Source organism: Macaca mulatta, chromosome 7, assembly GCF_049350105.2.
Source record: "Macaca mulatta isolate MMU2019108-1 chromosome 7, T2T-MMU8v2.0, whole genome shotgun sequence".
In the NCBI taxonomy this organism is placed as follows: Eukaryota; Metazoa; Chordata; class Mammalia; order Primates; family Cercopithecidae; genus Macaca; species Macaca mulatta.
The window spans coordinates 40,086,111-40,098,291 of NC_133412.1; the positions used below are offsets into that span (position 1 = coordinate 40,086,111).

General features: G+C 42.4%; 1 protein-coding gene across 14 annotated transcripts in view; it reads left to right on the forward strand.

Annotated features, from left to right (window-relative positions):
* Positions 1-12,181, forward strand: part of TLN2 (talin 2) — a 455,280-nt gene that overhangs the window by 357,473 nt on the left and 85,626 nt on the right. For all 14 annotated transcript variants that reach the window (XM_077939528.1, XM_015142407.3, XM_077939524.1 and 11 more), the window contains 5 exons: positions 4,564-4,657; positions 6,635-6,724; positions 8,518-8,640; positions 9,987-10,130; positions 11,736-11,897. In XM_077939528.1, the coding sequence (XP_077795654.1) occupies positions 4,564-4,657; positions 6,635-6,724; positions 8,518-8,640; positions 9,987-10,130; positions 11,736-11,897 (613 nt within the window). The remainder of the gene's footprint in view (positions 1-4,563; positions 4,658-6,634; positions 6,725-8,517; positions 8,641-9,986; positions 10,131-11,735; positions 11,898-12,181) is intronic.

The following is a 12,181-nucleotide window of genomic DNA, read 5'->3' on the forward strand; positions in this document are numbered from 1 at the left end:
AGGTGTACAAGAGACCTTTGCTCTCCGTGGGTCTTACAGAGAATGTTTCCTTCCCTCCATCCAAATCAGGATCTCACTCAGTCCTGACTTCCAGTTGCTTCAGTCTACATCGAACCCTCCCTTTCAGGCAGACTCTGCGCCCAGCGGCTAAGGCTTTCATTTCCTTCTAGCTCCCTGTGAGTCCCTGCATTTATCTGCTCCCTAGCTCAGCCATCTATCATGCCCTGCCAGGTGTCCCGCCCTGGTACTGCTTTCTTTCATCCGACTTCTTTGTACCTTGTCTTCTCATTGTCTTGCCTTTTCAATTAGATTGCAAACACCTTGCCATCCTAGAGAGATACAAACGATTATTTTTGTTATTTTTAAATAATTTTTTTTTTTTTTAAGAGAGGGAGTCTTGCCGTGTTGCTCAGCCTGGTCTCGAACTCCTGACCACAACCTCCAGAGTAGCTGGGATTATAGGCACAAACCACCATGCCTAGCTAGATGATTATTATTATGTTTGTTTGTTTATTTATTTATTTATTTTTGAGATGGAATTTCGCTCCATTGCCCAGACTGGAGTGCAGTGGCGCAATCTCGACTCACTGCAACCTCCGCCTCCCGGGTTCAAGCGATTCTCCTGGCTCAGCCTCTCAAGTAGCTGAGATTACAGGCCCATGCCACCATGCCCAGCTAATTTTCTTTTTTTTTAGACGGAATCTTACTCTGTTGCCCAGGCTGGAGTGCAGTGATGCGATCTTGGCTCACTGCACCTCCGCCCTCCGAGTTCAAGCAATTCTCCTGCCTCAGTCTCCTGAGTAGCTGGGATTACAGGCACCTGCCACCACGCCCGGCTAATTTTTTGTATCTTTAGTAGAGATGGGGTTTCACCATCTTGGCCAGTGTGGTCTTGAACTCCAGACCTCAAGATCCACCTGCCTCGGCCTCTCAAAGTGCTGGGATTACAGGCATGAGCCACCACGCCTGGCCTCTAATTTTTGTATTTTTAGTAGAGACGGGGTTTCACCATGTTGGCCAGGCTGGTCTCAAACTCCTGACCTAGTGATCCACCCGCGTCGGCTTCCCAAAGTGCTGGGATTCTAGGCGTGAGCCACCGCGCCCAGCCTAGATTATTTTTTAATATCTGTGCCTTGACATAACAGGACCCTGGGAATACAGCTAGGTCAATTTCGATTTGCTCTTTCCTCCTTTCCCAGGTGCCTCTTCCCTGGAGGCAGGAAGAGAGGTGTCTGCTGCTGCTTTTTACCCTCTAAGCTCCTGACTGGGTGACTTGTGCGAAATAGATCATCAAAAGCACCAAGCGGTTGATTCTTCTCACACTCCTCCCCAATTCTGTATCTACTTGAAACTTCCAGCCAGAGCTCTCACACTTCAATTGAATCAATTCATCTCTGAACACTAAATAATTTTTTGCCTTAACCCTTTTTAACCATTGAAGTTGTACACCCCAATTTTTTAGAAACTGAGAGGAGATAGATAAGCCTAGATGAAAACACTGTTTCTGGAAGGTAGCATTATGGTTATTTAGCTTTTTTGTATTTTTCAAAATGAACTTATGTAGCTTTGATCATTAAAAAAAATTGTAAAAAAAAAAAAAATCAAAGGATACTTCAGACCTATTTGGATTTACAAAGAACAGAGACCCTTCTAATTTTGGCCATATTTTTTATGATAATGTAAATTATTCAGTTTCTAATGGGGGGTAGATTTATTGAAAGTTTTTCTTTCAAAATAACATAAAGTCGCTTCACATTTTAATATATGTCATTCTATCATTTTCTACGCATATATATGTTTATTTTTAGAGCAGTAGGCCCATTCTATTTATGCTCTTTTGTAAATTTTATTTTCCTTAATCATGTAACACATATATTCATCTGTGACATTAGAAAATATGCTACACCACTGACTTTTAATGGGTCCCCAGGATTCTGTTGTGGGCTGTATATTTATTTAATCCTTTATTGTTGCGTATTTGGGTTGCTCCATGTTCTTTGCTCATAGATAACTGCTGGGGTTTAAAACATAAATATTATTTTTCATTGTCAAATTTACATAACCGTTTGCCTCTGGACCACTTAGCACTTATTTAGCTGTTTAATCCCGACTGTAAAATGAGTTATGGGAATTTGTGATAGCTAAATAATGCTTCTTAGTTTTGGATCAGTATTATCCAAGCATCTCACTTAGACACGCGATGCTGGGCTGGGACTTTTGTGGATTACCCAACCACAAACCCTTAGTCTGTTGGTTTTTGTCCCAAGTTTTTATTTGAAAAAACTTTACATCTACAGAAAAATTTAAGAGATGAGGAAAACTGGCAGCTTTCCCACAGCTGTATATCCTCTGGATTCACCAGTTATAAACACTTAGTTTTTAATGGAAGAAACTTTTATATAGTAACACGGTTTTTTAAAAACACAGATAAACAGGAAACACAGAGAGAATTAAGCTAAACAGAAAGCTTCTGTGATATGTGGAAATAGCACCAAACGATCATGCCATTATGATGTTGATATATGCCAGCCTATCTCAGAAGTGTGTCTCAAAGCCACCACCATGGAGAACAGGGTGCTGCTCTCCCCAGGGGGTACTTTAAATGCGCACATTGAGGACTACACCCCTCCACAGTCCTTGGAACTGGGGATTGTCCGGCTGTCTCCTTATTCTTGTTTTGCTTTGCACCATGGAGAGCACGGTGCTTCCCAATGACACCTTAATTAAATAGTGGTCCCCAAATAAATGAATCACCAGAGTCAATCTTACAAAAACTATTTTAGAATTTTTCCTATCACCCTAGCTCAATTTAAAATTGAAAGCAGTATCTCCTCATCAAATAATTAAGCTGCTTGCTTTTGTACATTGGCAACATCATTTTCTGTCTAATTTGATATTCTGTGGGAAGCTGCAAAGCCAATTTAACTAATAAAATGAGGCATCTTTTATATTAGTGTTGGTGATTAACAGCAATATGTGCCTATTTTATTTTTGTTTAACTTGCCAAAGCTGCAGTGGTTAGAAACTGAGTAGATTTCGGGGCCCTGCCAGAAGTGTGGACCAGTTATGACACTGCAGAAAAGAACTATGTATTTGGTTTTGGAGTCAGAAAGGCATGAGTTTACATCTTACTTCTACTGCTTATTTGTAGCATCCTCTTTGGGAGTTATCTCAGATTTTTCATTTATAAAATGCATGGGTTTTCAATTTTAAGACTTAGTATAAAGCTAGTCATTAAAACAGTGTGGTATTGACAAAACATTGACCATGTAGATCAGTGCAACACAAATCAATGGGGAAAAGATTGTCTTTTTCAACAAATGGGGCTGGAACTATTGGGCTTACATATGCAAAACAATTTTTAAAAGAACTATGACCCATATCTTATACTTTATAAAAAGTTAACTACAAATGGCCATGACTTTCAAAATTATCCATGTCATGAGCTCAGACAAATTAAACAGGGGCTGCCCAGGAGGGACAGAGTGCTTGTCAATGTAGAAAAATCTGGGCTACCTCTTATGTTCTAAGAATAGAAACAAGTAAAGTCATATAAGAGTCCCTAGTTTATTTCTGTTAATGTTAACAAAGAAAATAGGTATTTTAATGAATAATTTTGTGGTCGCTTTTAGGAACCAGTCAATCACATAGAATTTAATGGAAGGAAGAAATTTTAAAATCATAGGCACAGTTCACTTTATGTCTGTGTGTTAAAAAATGTACAAAATATTCCAAATTGTTCAGGTTGTCTTGTTCCTTGGGGGCTGCTGATTAAGGGTCTTAAAATAGTGCAAATATGGTCTATTTGCTTGTTGCAAATTCTTTCTTATGAATATATTAGCTTTCTTAGCAGAACTACAGTTGACCCTTGACCAATGCAAAGGTTAGGGGCACTGACTCCTGCACAGTCAAAAATTCGTGTATACCTTTTGCTTCCCTAAACTTTACCAACAGCCTACTGTTGACTGGAAGCCTTGCTGATACCATAAACAGTTAACATATAGTTTATATGTTTTATGTTAATGTATTGTGTACTGTATTCTTGCCATAAGTTGAGCTACTAACAAAATGATGAGGAGAAAGTGTACTTTTCACTAAGTGGAAGTGGATCATCATAAAGGTCTTCATCCTCATCCCTGTCACATTGAGTAGGCAGTGGAGGAAGAGGGGTTCATCTTGCTGTCTGAGAGGTGGCAGAGGTGGAAGAGTTGGAAGGGCAGAAAGGAGAGGTAGATACACTGGTGTGACTGTTACTGAAAAAAAAAAAAAAAACCCCACCTATAAGCAGATTTGCACAGTGCAAACCCATGTTGTTCAAAGGTCAGCTGTATTAGGACCCCTTCCAGGTCTAGCAAATGAATTATCAGAGGCAAGGTAGGGTTTCTCTTTCTGTCTTCCCTGGGTATGGTTTATTTTTGGTTGTATAGAGCCTCTGTGGAAGAGTTCTCCTGGGGACCCGAGCCGAAATAGTGAATTAATTGTATTTCTGGTGAGCCTGCAAAGCATTGTAGGGGAAATTACTGTTGATCTTAAAAAAAAAAAAAAATTCTGTTTCCATCACAGAGCTGTGACAGAGAGCATCAATCAACTCATCACTCTGTGTACCCAACAAGCTCCGGGCCAGAAAGAGTGCGATAATGCCCTGCGGGAGCTCGAGGTAGGTCCCTGGGTCCCTGGGAAGGCTGCTGAGGACTTGAGAGAGGGAGTGTCTGTGTCTGTGTGTCTGTCTGTCTTTGTCTGTGTCTGTTCTTTCCCTATAGGGCTAGTTTTCTCTTCTCTGTCCTTGCCTTTTATCTTTCCTCGGAGGCTGTTAAGGCCAAAGTTCCAATCCAAGTGGAAAGAAACTAAGATAAACTAGATTTAGTTGGGATTATCGTTCCTGCTTCTCATTTTTCCAGCAGGAGATGTATTTTGTTAAAGGATTCTTTATTTCAAACAGGAAGAGGCCTGTGATGTTGGGTGTAGGCTGAAGATCAGCAATTTTTACCTAAAAAATATTGGAGAGATTGTTCTGGAACAATGGGGAGAGAGCGAGAGGCTGGGATAGGTGTGCTTTTGAGTAAAAATGATTTTCCCATATATTGTGTCTGTACCATATAGGGGATATGTAAGAGGAATCCTAGGACTAATATTACTTACACAGTCAAGGTGGCTGTGGGTCCCCTAAGGGCCCAGAACACAGTGTGGGCACTTTTCATTTTATACTCATACTCATGTTATTTATGGAAAAGTTATGTATCCCCATAGAATGTGTGTGTGGGTAAACATAAAATCATTGTACCTACTTGTATGTCCTAACCTGCAGTCCTGACCAATGCAGGTTATATTGAGGTGCCAGATGGGTATCTCAGTAGATGTGGGTTGATTGTCCCAAGGTACCTTCCATTTCTGGATAAATCAGCATGGGTCTGGCATGGTGGGAATACCCACTGCAGCTCCTGAAGCATTTGATTGAGGCCCTGGTACTGGCACTAGGCCATTGTGCACAGCTGGAAGTGAGAAGGGGATTGTTATCACAGGACCCAAGCATTCTGAAAACAGTTGAGAATGTTTCTTACATTGGCTGAATTACTACCCTATTCTGCTCTGTTCACATTTGCAAATATAAATATGTAGGCTGTTGATCTAAATGAGCTCTGTTGGCCTAGGTGCCAATACTCCGTCCCTTATTGATATCCTTGTTTGAAAAATATGACTACTTTAGGATTGCTGTTACTAAAACAATTTTGATTATCCAAGGAGTGGGAGGAGGTTCTTGAATGAAATGAGCTCATTCCTTACACTGCCCTTTTTCCCTCCCATTTTTAACAGCTCAGCAGTTCCCCTTCCTTATCTCCCAGCCCCCCACCAGCCTTTGTAACTCAAATGACTGTCTTTTTGTTGGCTGTGTCCCAAAGATTGCTGGGTCCTAATGTACATTCTCGTTTCCTGGGGAGGAGGATAAATGGCTGCATCCCCAGGAAAAGTCCCTTACAAGTGGTGATCAAAGGTCATTACAGTGCCATGACTGAGCTAGCCATGGTTTTCAGTGACTTAGAGACAGAGAGCCAGGCCCCTATACCCATTTATTTCCTTGATGAGGACCGAAACAACAATAAATATTTTCTATACTGTTTAAATTAAAAACAAATGAACCATTGCAATGGGCAGTTTGGGGAAATTACCTTCTTTCTTGCCTTCCCATTAAAATGTTCCAAAATTGGAAAAACTGAGGGTTCTTACTAGTCATGAAGAAATGAATGAATGGCCTTTTGAAATTTAAACTCCTTAGAATTATCCTGCAGAGAAATTGTGCTAATTGACCATGCATGTATTGCCTTATAGTAATGTTCTAATCTGTTTTAAATGCCATCCTTCTGTGTTTACCTTGTTTCTTCTCCTTTAAAACTGAAAACAAGAGATTCTAATGTCTGGCAAAGCTAACCAGAGACCCGCTCCCCTATAATGAGCATTGTGTTGCTAACAGGAAATCTGAAGTCATGATGTCATGATCTAAATTCTCAAAAATCTGAGTAAAAGTGATTATGACCAGAAACTTATATATGGAGGGAAAGTTGATAGTTGGTAGTTGATGTTGCATTTCTCTTGCTGTATGACGTTTGCTTGCTTTTTATGTTGTGTTCTTCTTCTGTAGACTGTGAAGGGGATGTTGGACAATCCTAATGAACCTGTTAGTGACCTCTCTTACTTTGACTGCATTGAGAGTGTGATGGAAAACTCCAAGGTAAGACTGTCTGTACCATAAGTCAGAAGTTAGCATTGCTTGTCAATGTGGGGAGAAGTTTAGACGTGCCTTATGTGCATCTGCCCGTGGCTGGTCTGCAGGGCTAGCCGCATGTAGCATGAAGCCTTGTGGAGCCCTTTGCTCAGGAGCTTCTCAAACTTGAGGGTGCATCAGAATCACCTGGAGGGCTTGTTAAATACAGATTGCCTACCCCCAAGTTTCTGTTTCAGTAGATCTGAGATGAAGCTGAGATTCTACATTTCAGACTATCTCCCAGGTCCTGCCCCTGTGGTCCAGGAACCATACTTTGAGAACCCTTTCCTCTCTTTTTTCACAACTGGGTCTTATTGTGAGTCAAATCGTGTATTTTCTACACTGGAACTGATTTGGAAAGTCCTTCAGTGACTTGACTTACGTGGGATCCTCTTTTGGAGAAGTGTTGAAAAAATTTAAGTTAATGTAATGGCTTGTTACCCTGCTCCTATCTTAAGCTTACTCAACAAAATCTTGTTCTTTGGTATTTGATTAGGAAAAAAAAACTTAAATGGCTCCTTAGTGGAACAATAATGAAAAAAACAAACAAACTGTTGAGAAACACTCCTCTGTAGTAATCGTACCAATGTCTTTTGAGAATGTGAAAATTTCACCTTCATCAGATGAATGGATGTCGAGTTGTTGCAGTCTGGCTTTGTAGCTGGAACATGGTTACTTTTATTCTAGCAGGGAAACATCTGTATTGGTAGTGTCAGAAGGACTCAGTTTGATTTAGGCTAAAACCAGAATATCCTCATCCAGTACCTTTTATGGAATTATGATTGTCTAAGGGAAGGATGTGTACACACTCAGATCTAAAGAAATGGTTCCTTCTTAAAGAGGAATGTGAGCTTAGGAGGGAGGGAGAAATAGTGTACATGAAACTACCCTCTACCTTCTTTTTTTTTTTTTTTTGGCAAGTCCTTATGTAAACTGGATTATTTTGTATATCTAAGCAATTTTAGGAAATTTATTCCCTTCCAAGATGGCTTATTGACAAATGGTCTCTGCTTTGGGTTCTAGACCTGGCAATACCATAGTCTCTCCAAAGGGTAAGACATCCTTCAGTTCCATCATTGTTGCCCAGGAAAATATGACCAGCCCTCCTGGGACATAGTGAGGGAACATCAGATTCGCATCGTGCACCCTGTACCTGCCCATGTGACCTTCACTGTGACCTTGTACAGGATGCGTGACCACTCTGGATTGGATTCTGAACACTAAAATCTCTTTTAGCTGTTATTGTAAAGATCTCTGAAGAAAGAACACACCATACCAGCGATTTTCAAAATAAGGCAAAATTCTTATAGTTTTCAGGAAACATACTTAACAAAGATCTCTATTTAAATTTTATTGTCAGTAACTAGACAAATGATATCTGGAAGGGTGAGTCTCCTGCTTTCTGTTTATGACCTCACCTACAGCTCAGTGGATATGATTTTTATATTCTAGGAACTAGTTCTCAGTTTAGACCGTTCACCTATGAGTTGCCTTTTATAGACTCTACTATAGTCTGTGTATATTAACTGTAACTCCTTGGAATATAGATAACTTTGGGGTTATACTTTCATTGTACATATCTCTTTGTGGAATGGAAATGATGTAATTCTCTTCCATCTCTTCTTAATACAAATAAAGGAGAAAATGTCAAATGTTCCAAATTCAGTTGCCTTGAATGTTAAAGTTGGAGTATAGCCTCCTTTACCCCTTGGTTTGAGGCAATGCTGGATAGAGAATGTTGCTGGCCGTTTGTTTTGCAGGTTCTGGGTGAATCGATGGCAGGGATTTCACAGAACGCCAAGACTGGGGACCTCCCTGCCTTTGGGGAATGTGTGGGGATTGCATCCAAGGCTCTCTGTGGACTGACAGAGGCCGCAGCCCAGGTAAGGGGCTGGTCCTGATACACCCATGTGCCCTGTGCCAGATCCCTGTGGGAGGTGCGGGGGAACTCCAGCTGCACCTGCTTCTCCAAGTACCACCACAGAAACCGTGGGAAAGACAGTGGCTTCTGTGCTGGCTGGGGCATTTACACAAAACGTGAGCCAGTTACCCCCCAGGAGCAGAGCAGCCATGGGCCAGGCTGGGGAGCACGGCGAGACTCAGTACAGACCCAGCAAATAGGTTCAGAGGCCAACATTTCAATCGTTTTAAAAGTTTTTATTATAGATGAGTTGTTTGGGGTAGAAAAATAAGCACTAAATAATTTAAATTTGCCGAGGCTTTAGAAATGCAAAACTCTTTCATCATGCTCTTTTTAGGATCAGAGAGAGAAAAAAATTAGATGCCATCATGCAGAGAAATGATAGGGCACATTCCTTGCCCTTCTTTGACTATCCTATGTATTTTCAATGATGATTGACCTCCTATGACAGAAGCTTCAAAGATGTCAGCATCTACTTTAACGGGTTCATCATTTGACAATTACCTTGAACTTAGAAGATTTTACTGAACCACAGAGAAACATTACTAGTTTAGGGGATGAAATTCTCTACCTTCATCCTTCCCCTCAGATCTCAGGGGAAATGAAATAAGATAAAATTCCTGTGCACAGATTCATTTTTTCTCTTTTATTTGGCTGACACATCTAAACGGAATTGCAAAGAGAAGACCTTCCTTTGTGCCCTCTTGTCCTCTTGGGAACCAAATGCTGTCTCTTTTGTTGTTGTTTTTTTCTGGGCCATCTTACTCAATTACAAAATTAAGATCCCTTCTGCTATTGAAAATACTGACCTAAGCAATAAGGACATGCTTCGGTAAGCTACGAGATGAGGAACCCTAGGACAGGGCAGGCTCCAAAGTTGGCTGACCCAGCAGCTCCACGCCATTGGTCCGCATGTACCCACTGTTTTCGGCCTCTGCTGTCTGCCAGCCAAAGAGTCAGCTTCATTCTGAGGCTGGGCAGCCTCGTGATCACAAGACAGCTGCCAGAGTAGTCAGGGCTGCGTCCATCCTTATCCATGCCCCCAAAGAAGAATTTCTTGAGGCTGTCTCCTAAGAACAAGGAGACTTTGTTCCATGAGCTTGTGATAAACTCCTGCTGGCATGTCAAGCTGGCATAAACCTGTTCATTACTACACCCTTATTGGTGAGTGGGATGAGATGACCTTGACCAGTTGGAACTAAGCAGTGCCTGAGTGTGACAGCAGCATATATAGTGTGGACCATCATCCCTGACAGGCTCATGTGGGAGCATGGAGCCTGAGCTGTGGTTTTTCTCTTCCCTTTCTAGGCTGCATACTTGGTTGGCATCTCTGATCCAAACAGCCAGGCAGGCCACCAGGGCCTGGTGGACCCCATCCAGTTTGCCAGGGCTAACCAGGCCATCCAGATGGCATGCCAGAACTTGGTGGACCCTGGCAGCAGCCCATCACAGGTAACTGTTGGGGAGGATGTAAGATTTCAAGCCCTTAAGCAGCTCCTCTAGGTAGGTTGTGGGAGGCTATGAGAAATTAGTAAAGAATCTTGTCCTTTCAGAGCTTGCAAAGGTAGCTAAATGCCAGCACTGTAGGTAATGACTTGGGTGGGGACAAATATTGCAAAATATGATGGATCTGGAAATTTGTAAGTGCCTTGAAATGGGGTGCCAGAAGTCAAAAGGAGTGAAGTAATCACAGTGAGATTCACAAGGAGTCTTCATTTCAGGGGACATGCATTGAGGGCTTGTTCTGTGCTTAGCTGTAAGGGGTCAGTGTGTGCAGGGTCCATTTTCTACCCCTTGGCTCTTAGTGTGTTGGGCAAAGTTTGGAAAATGCAATGACCAGGGCACGATGACAGTGCCAGGGAAGGTGTGATTAATTCTCCAAGGGGGCTGTCGGGGCTCACTTCCCAGAGGGGACAGCACTGAACCGGGCCTCAAAGTTGGGTAGAATCTGCAGCACAGAAAGAAGCCAGAGTGCCATTTGATGAAGAGCCAGTGCGTGTGACATTCCATAACATGTCTCATACCTGAGTGGCATAGGGTACCGGTCACTTATTAAAACAGTGTGTACCGAAAGGAAGGAGAAGTGGCTGGAATGGGGGTGGCGGAGGCAGTCTTGTTAGTGACATGTCCACCATCAACCTGGGGCCCACATTCTTGAGGCAGGAGAAGGACCTGAACAAAGAAGGAAACTTCCACAAGGACCATGTGGACCTAAAGCAGCCCCGAGAGCTGGTGTGTCTGGGAGTCCTTACCCATCCAGCAAGGCCAAAGGAGTGTTACCAGCCTCAGCAAAGCAGAACAGGTGGATTCAGTAGAGCAAATGAGTTGAGGCTGGCAGGGTGGAGCCTGTGGAACTTCCTGAGCCAGACACCTCAGTAGATGTCAGCAGCTCTCCCATGGATGAGAAGGGAGCTGTTGCACCTTGATATGTATTTTTCTCATCTGGATCTGGGCTCTACAGTCTGATGGCCACTGGCTACATGTGGCTGTTAAGCACCTGAAATGGAACTAGTCCGAATTGCGATGGGTTGTGAATATGCAGTACACCCTGAATTTCAAAGACTTGGTATGACAAAAGATGATAAAATCTCAGTAATATTTTTAAATTGATTATATGATGAAATTTTTGGATATACCAAGTTAAATAGAAGAAATTATTTCATTAATTTCTCTTGTTTCTCTACTTACTTTAAGGTGACTACTAGAAAACTTAAAATTAAGTATGTGTAAACCTTGGTCTAGATTCTACACCCTGGACCTCCTATGTGGGATTCCAAAGGCTAACTGATTACATCTCCTTGAAGACTGCGTGGGGCTCAGCCTATCCCACCACTATGTCAGCACCTCCTTTTTTCTTGTTCTTTCTTTATTATCTTTGCTTAAGATTTCTTGTGCTCCTCTTTCTTGGAGTGACTTTGAGGGTGGCAGAACTAGACATGCTTGTAATTACATAGGCTCTGAACATGTGAGTTGAACAGGAACCCAGGGCCGAGGACCAGGGTGGACCCCTCTGCACTGTAGCATGGGGTACCCCCAACCTAGCTCCATGCTTTGTAGGTCCTGTCAGCTGCCACAATTGTTGCCAAGCACACATCAGCCTTGTGCAATGCCTGCCGCATCGCCTCATCCAAGACGGCCAACCCAGTAGCCAAGAGGCACTTTGTCCAGTCAGCCAAGGAAGTCGCCAACAGCACTGCCAACCTGGTGAAGACCATCAAGGTAGGTAGCTGGATTATAGGCCTTATTCAACTCCTGTTCCGGAGCGGGGAGGGGAACAAGATTTAAGCTCCGCTCCTCTCCTTGTCTAGTGAAGCTTAACTTCTAATTCAGTCTTATGGTTTATGTCACTGAAGAGGCATCCCTTACTAATGGAGATACTCTTCGTGAAAAACCAACAGCCTTGCCCTCTACTAACCTTTTAGCTGGTGGGGAAGGAGGCCTCCCAAATTCTGTACATGAGGAGCTTAGGGACAGAACTCTGATGGGAAAGGATTGGTTATAGG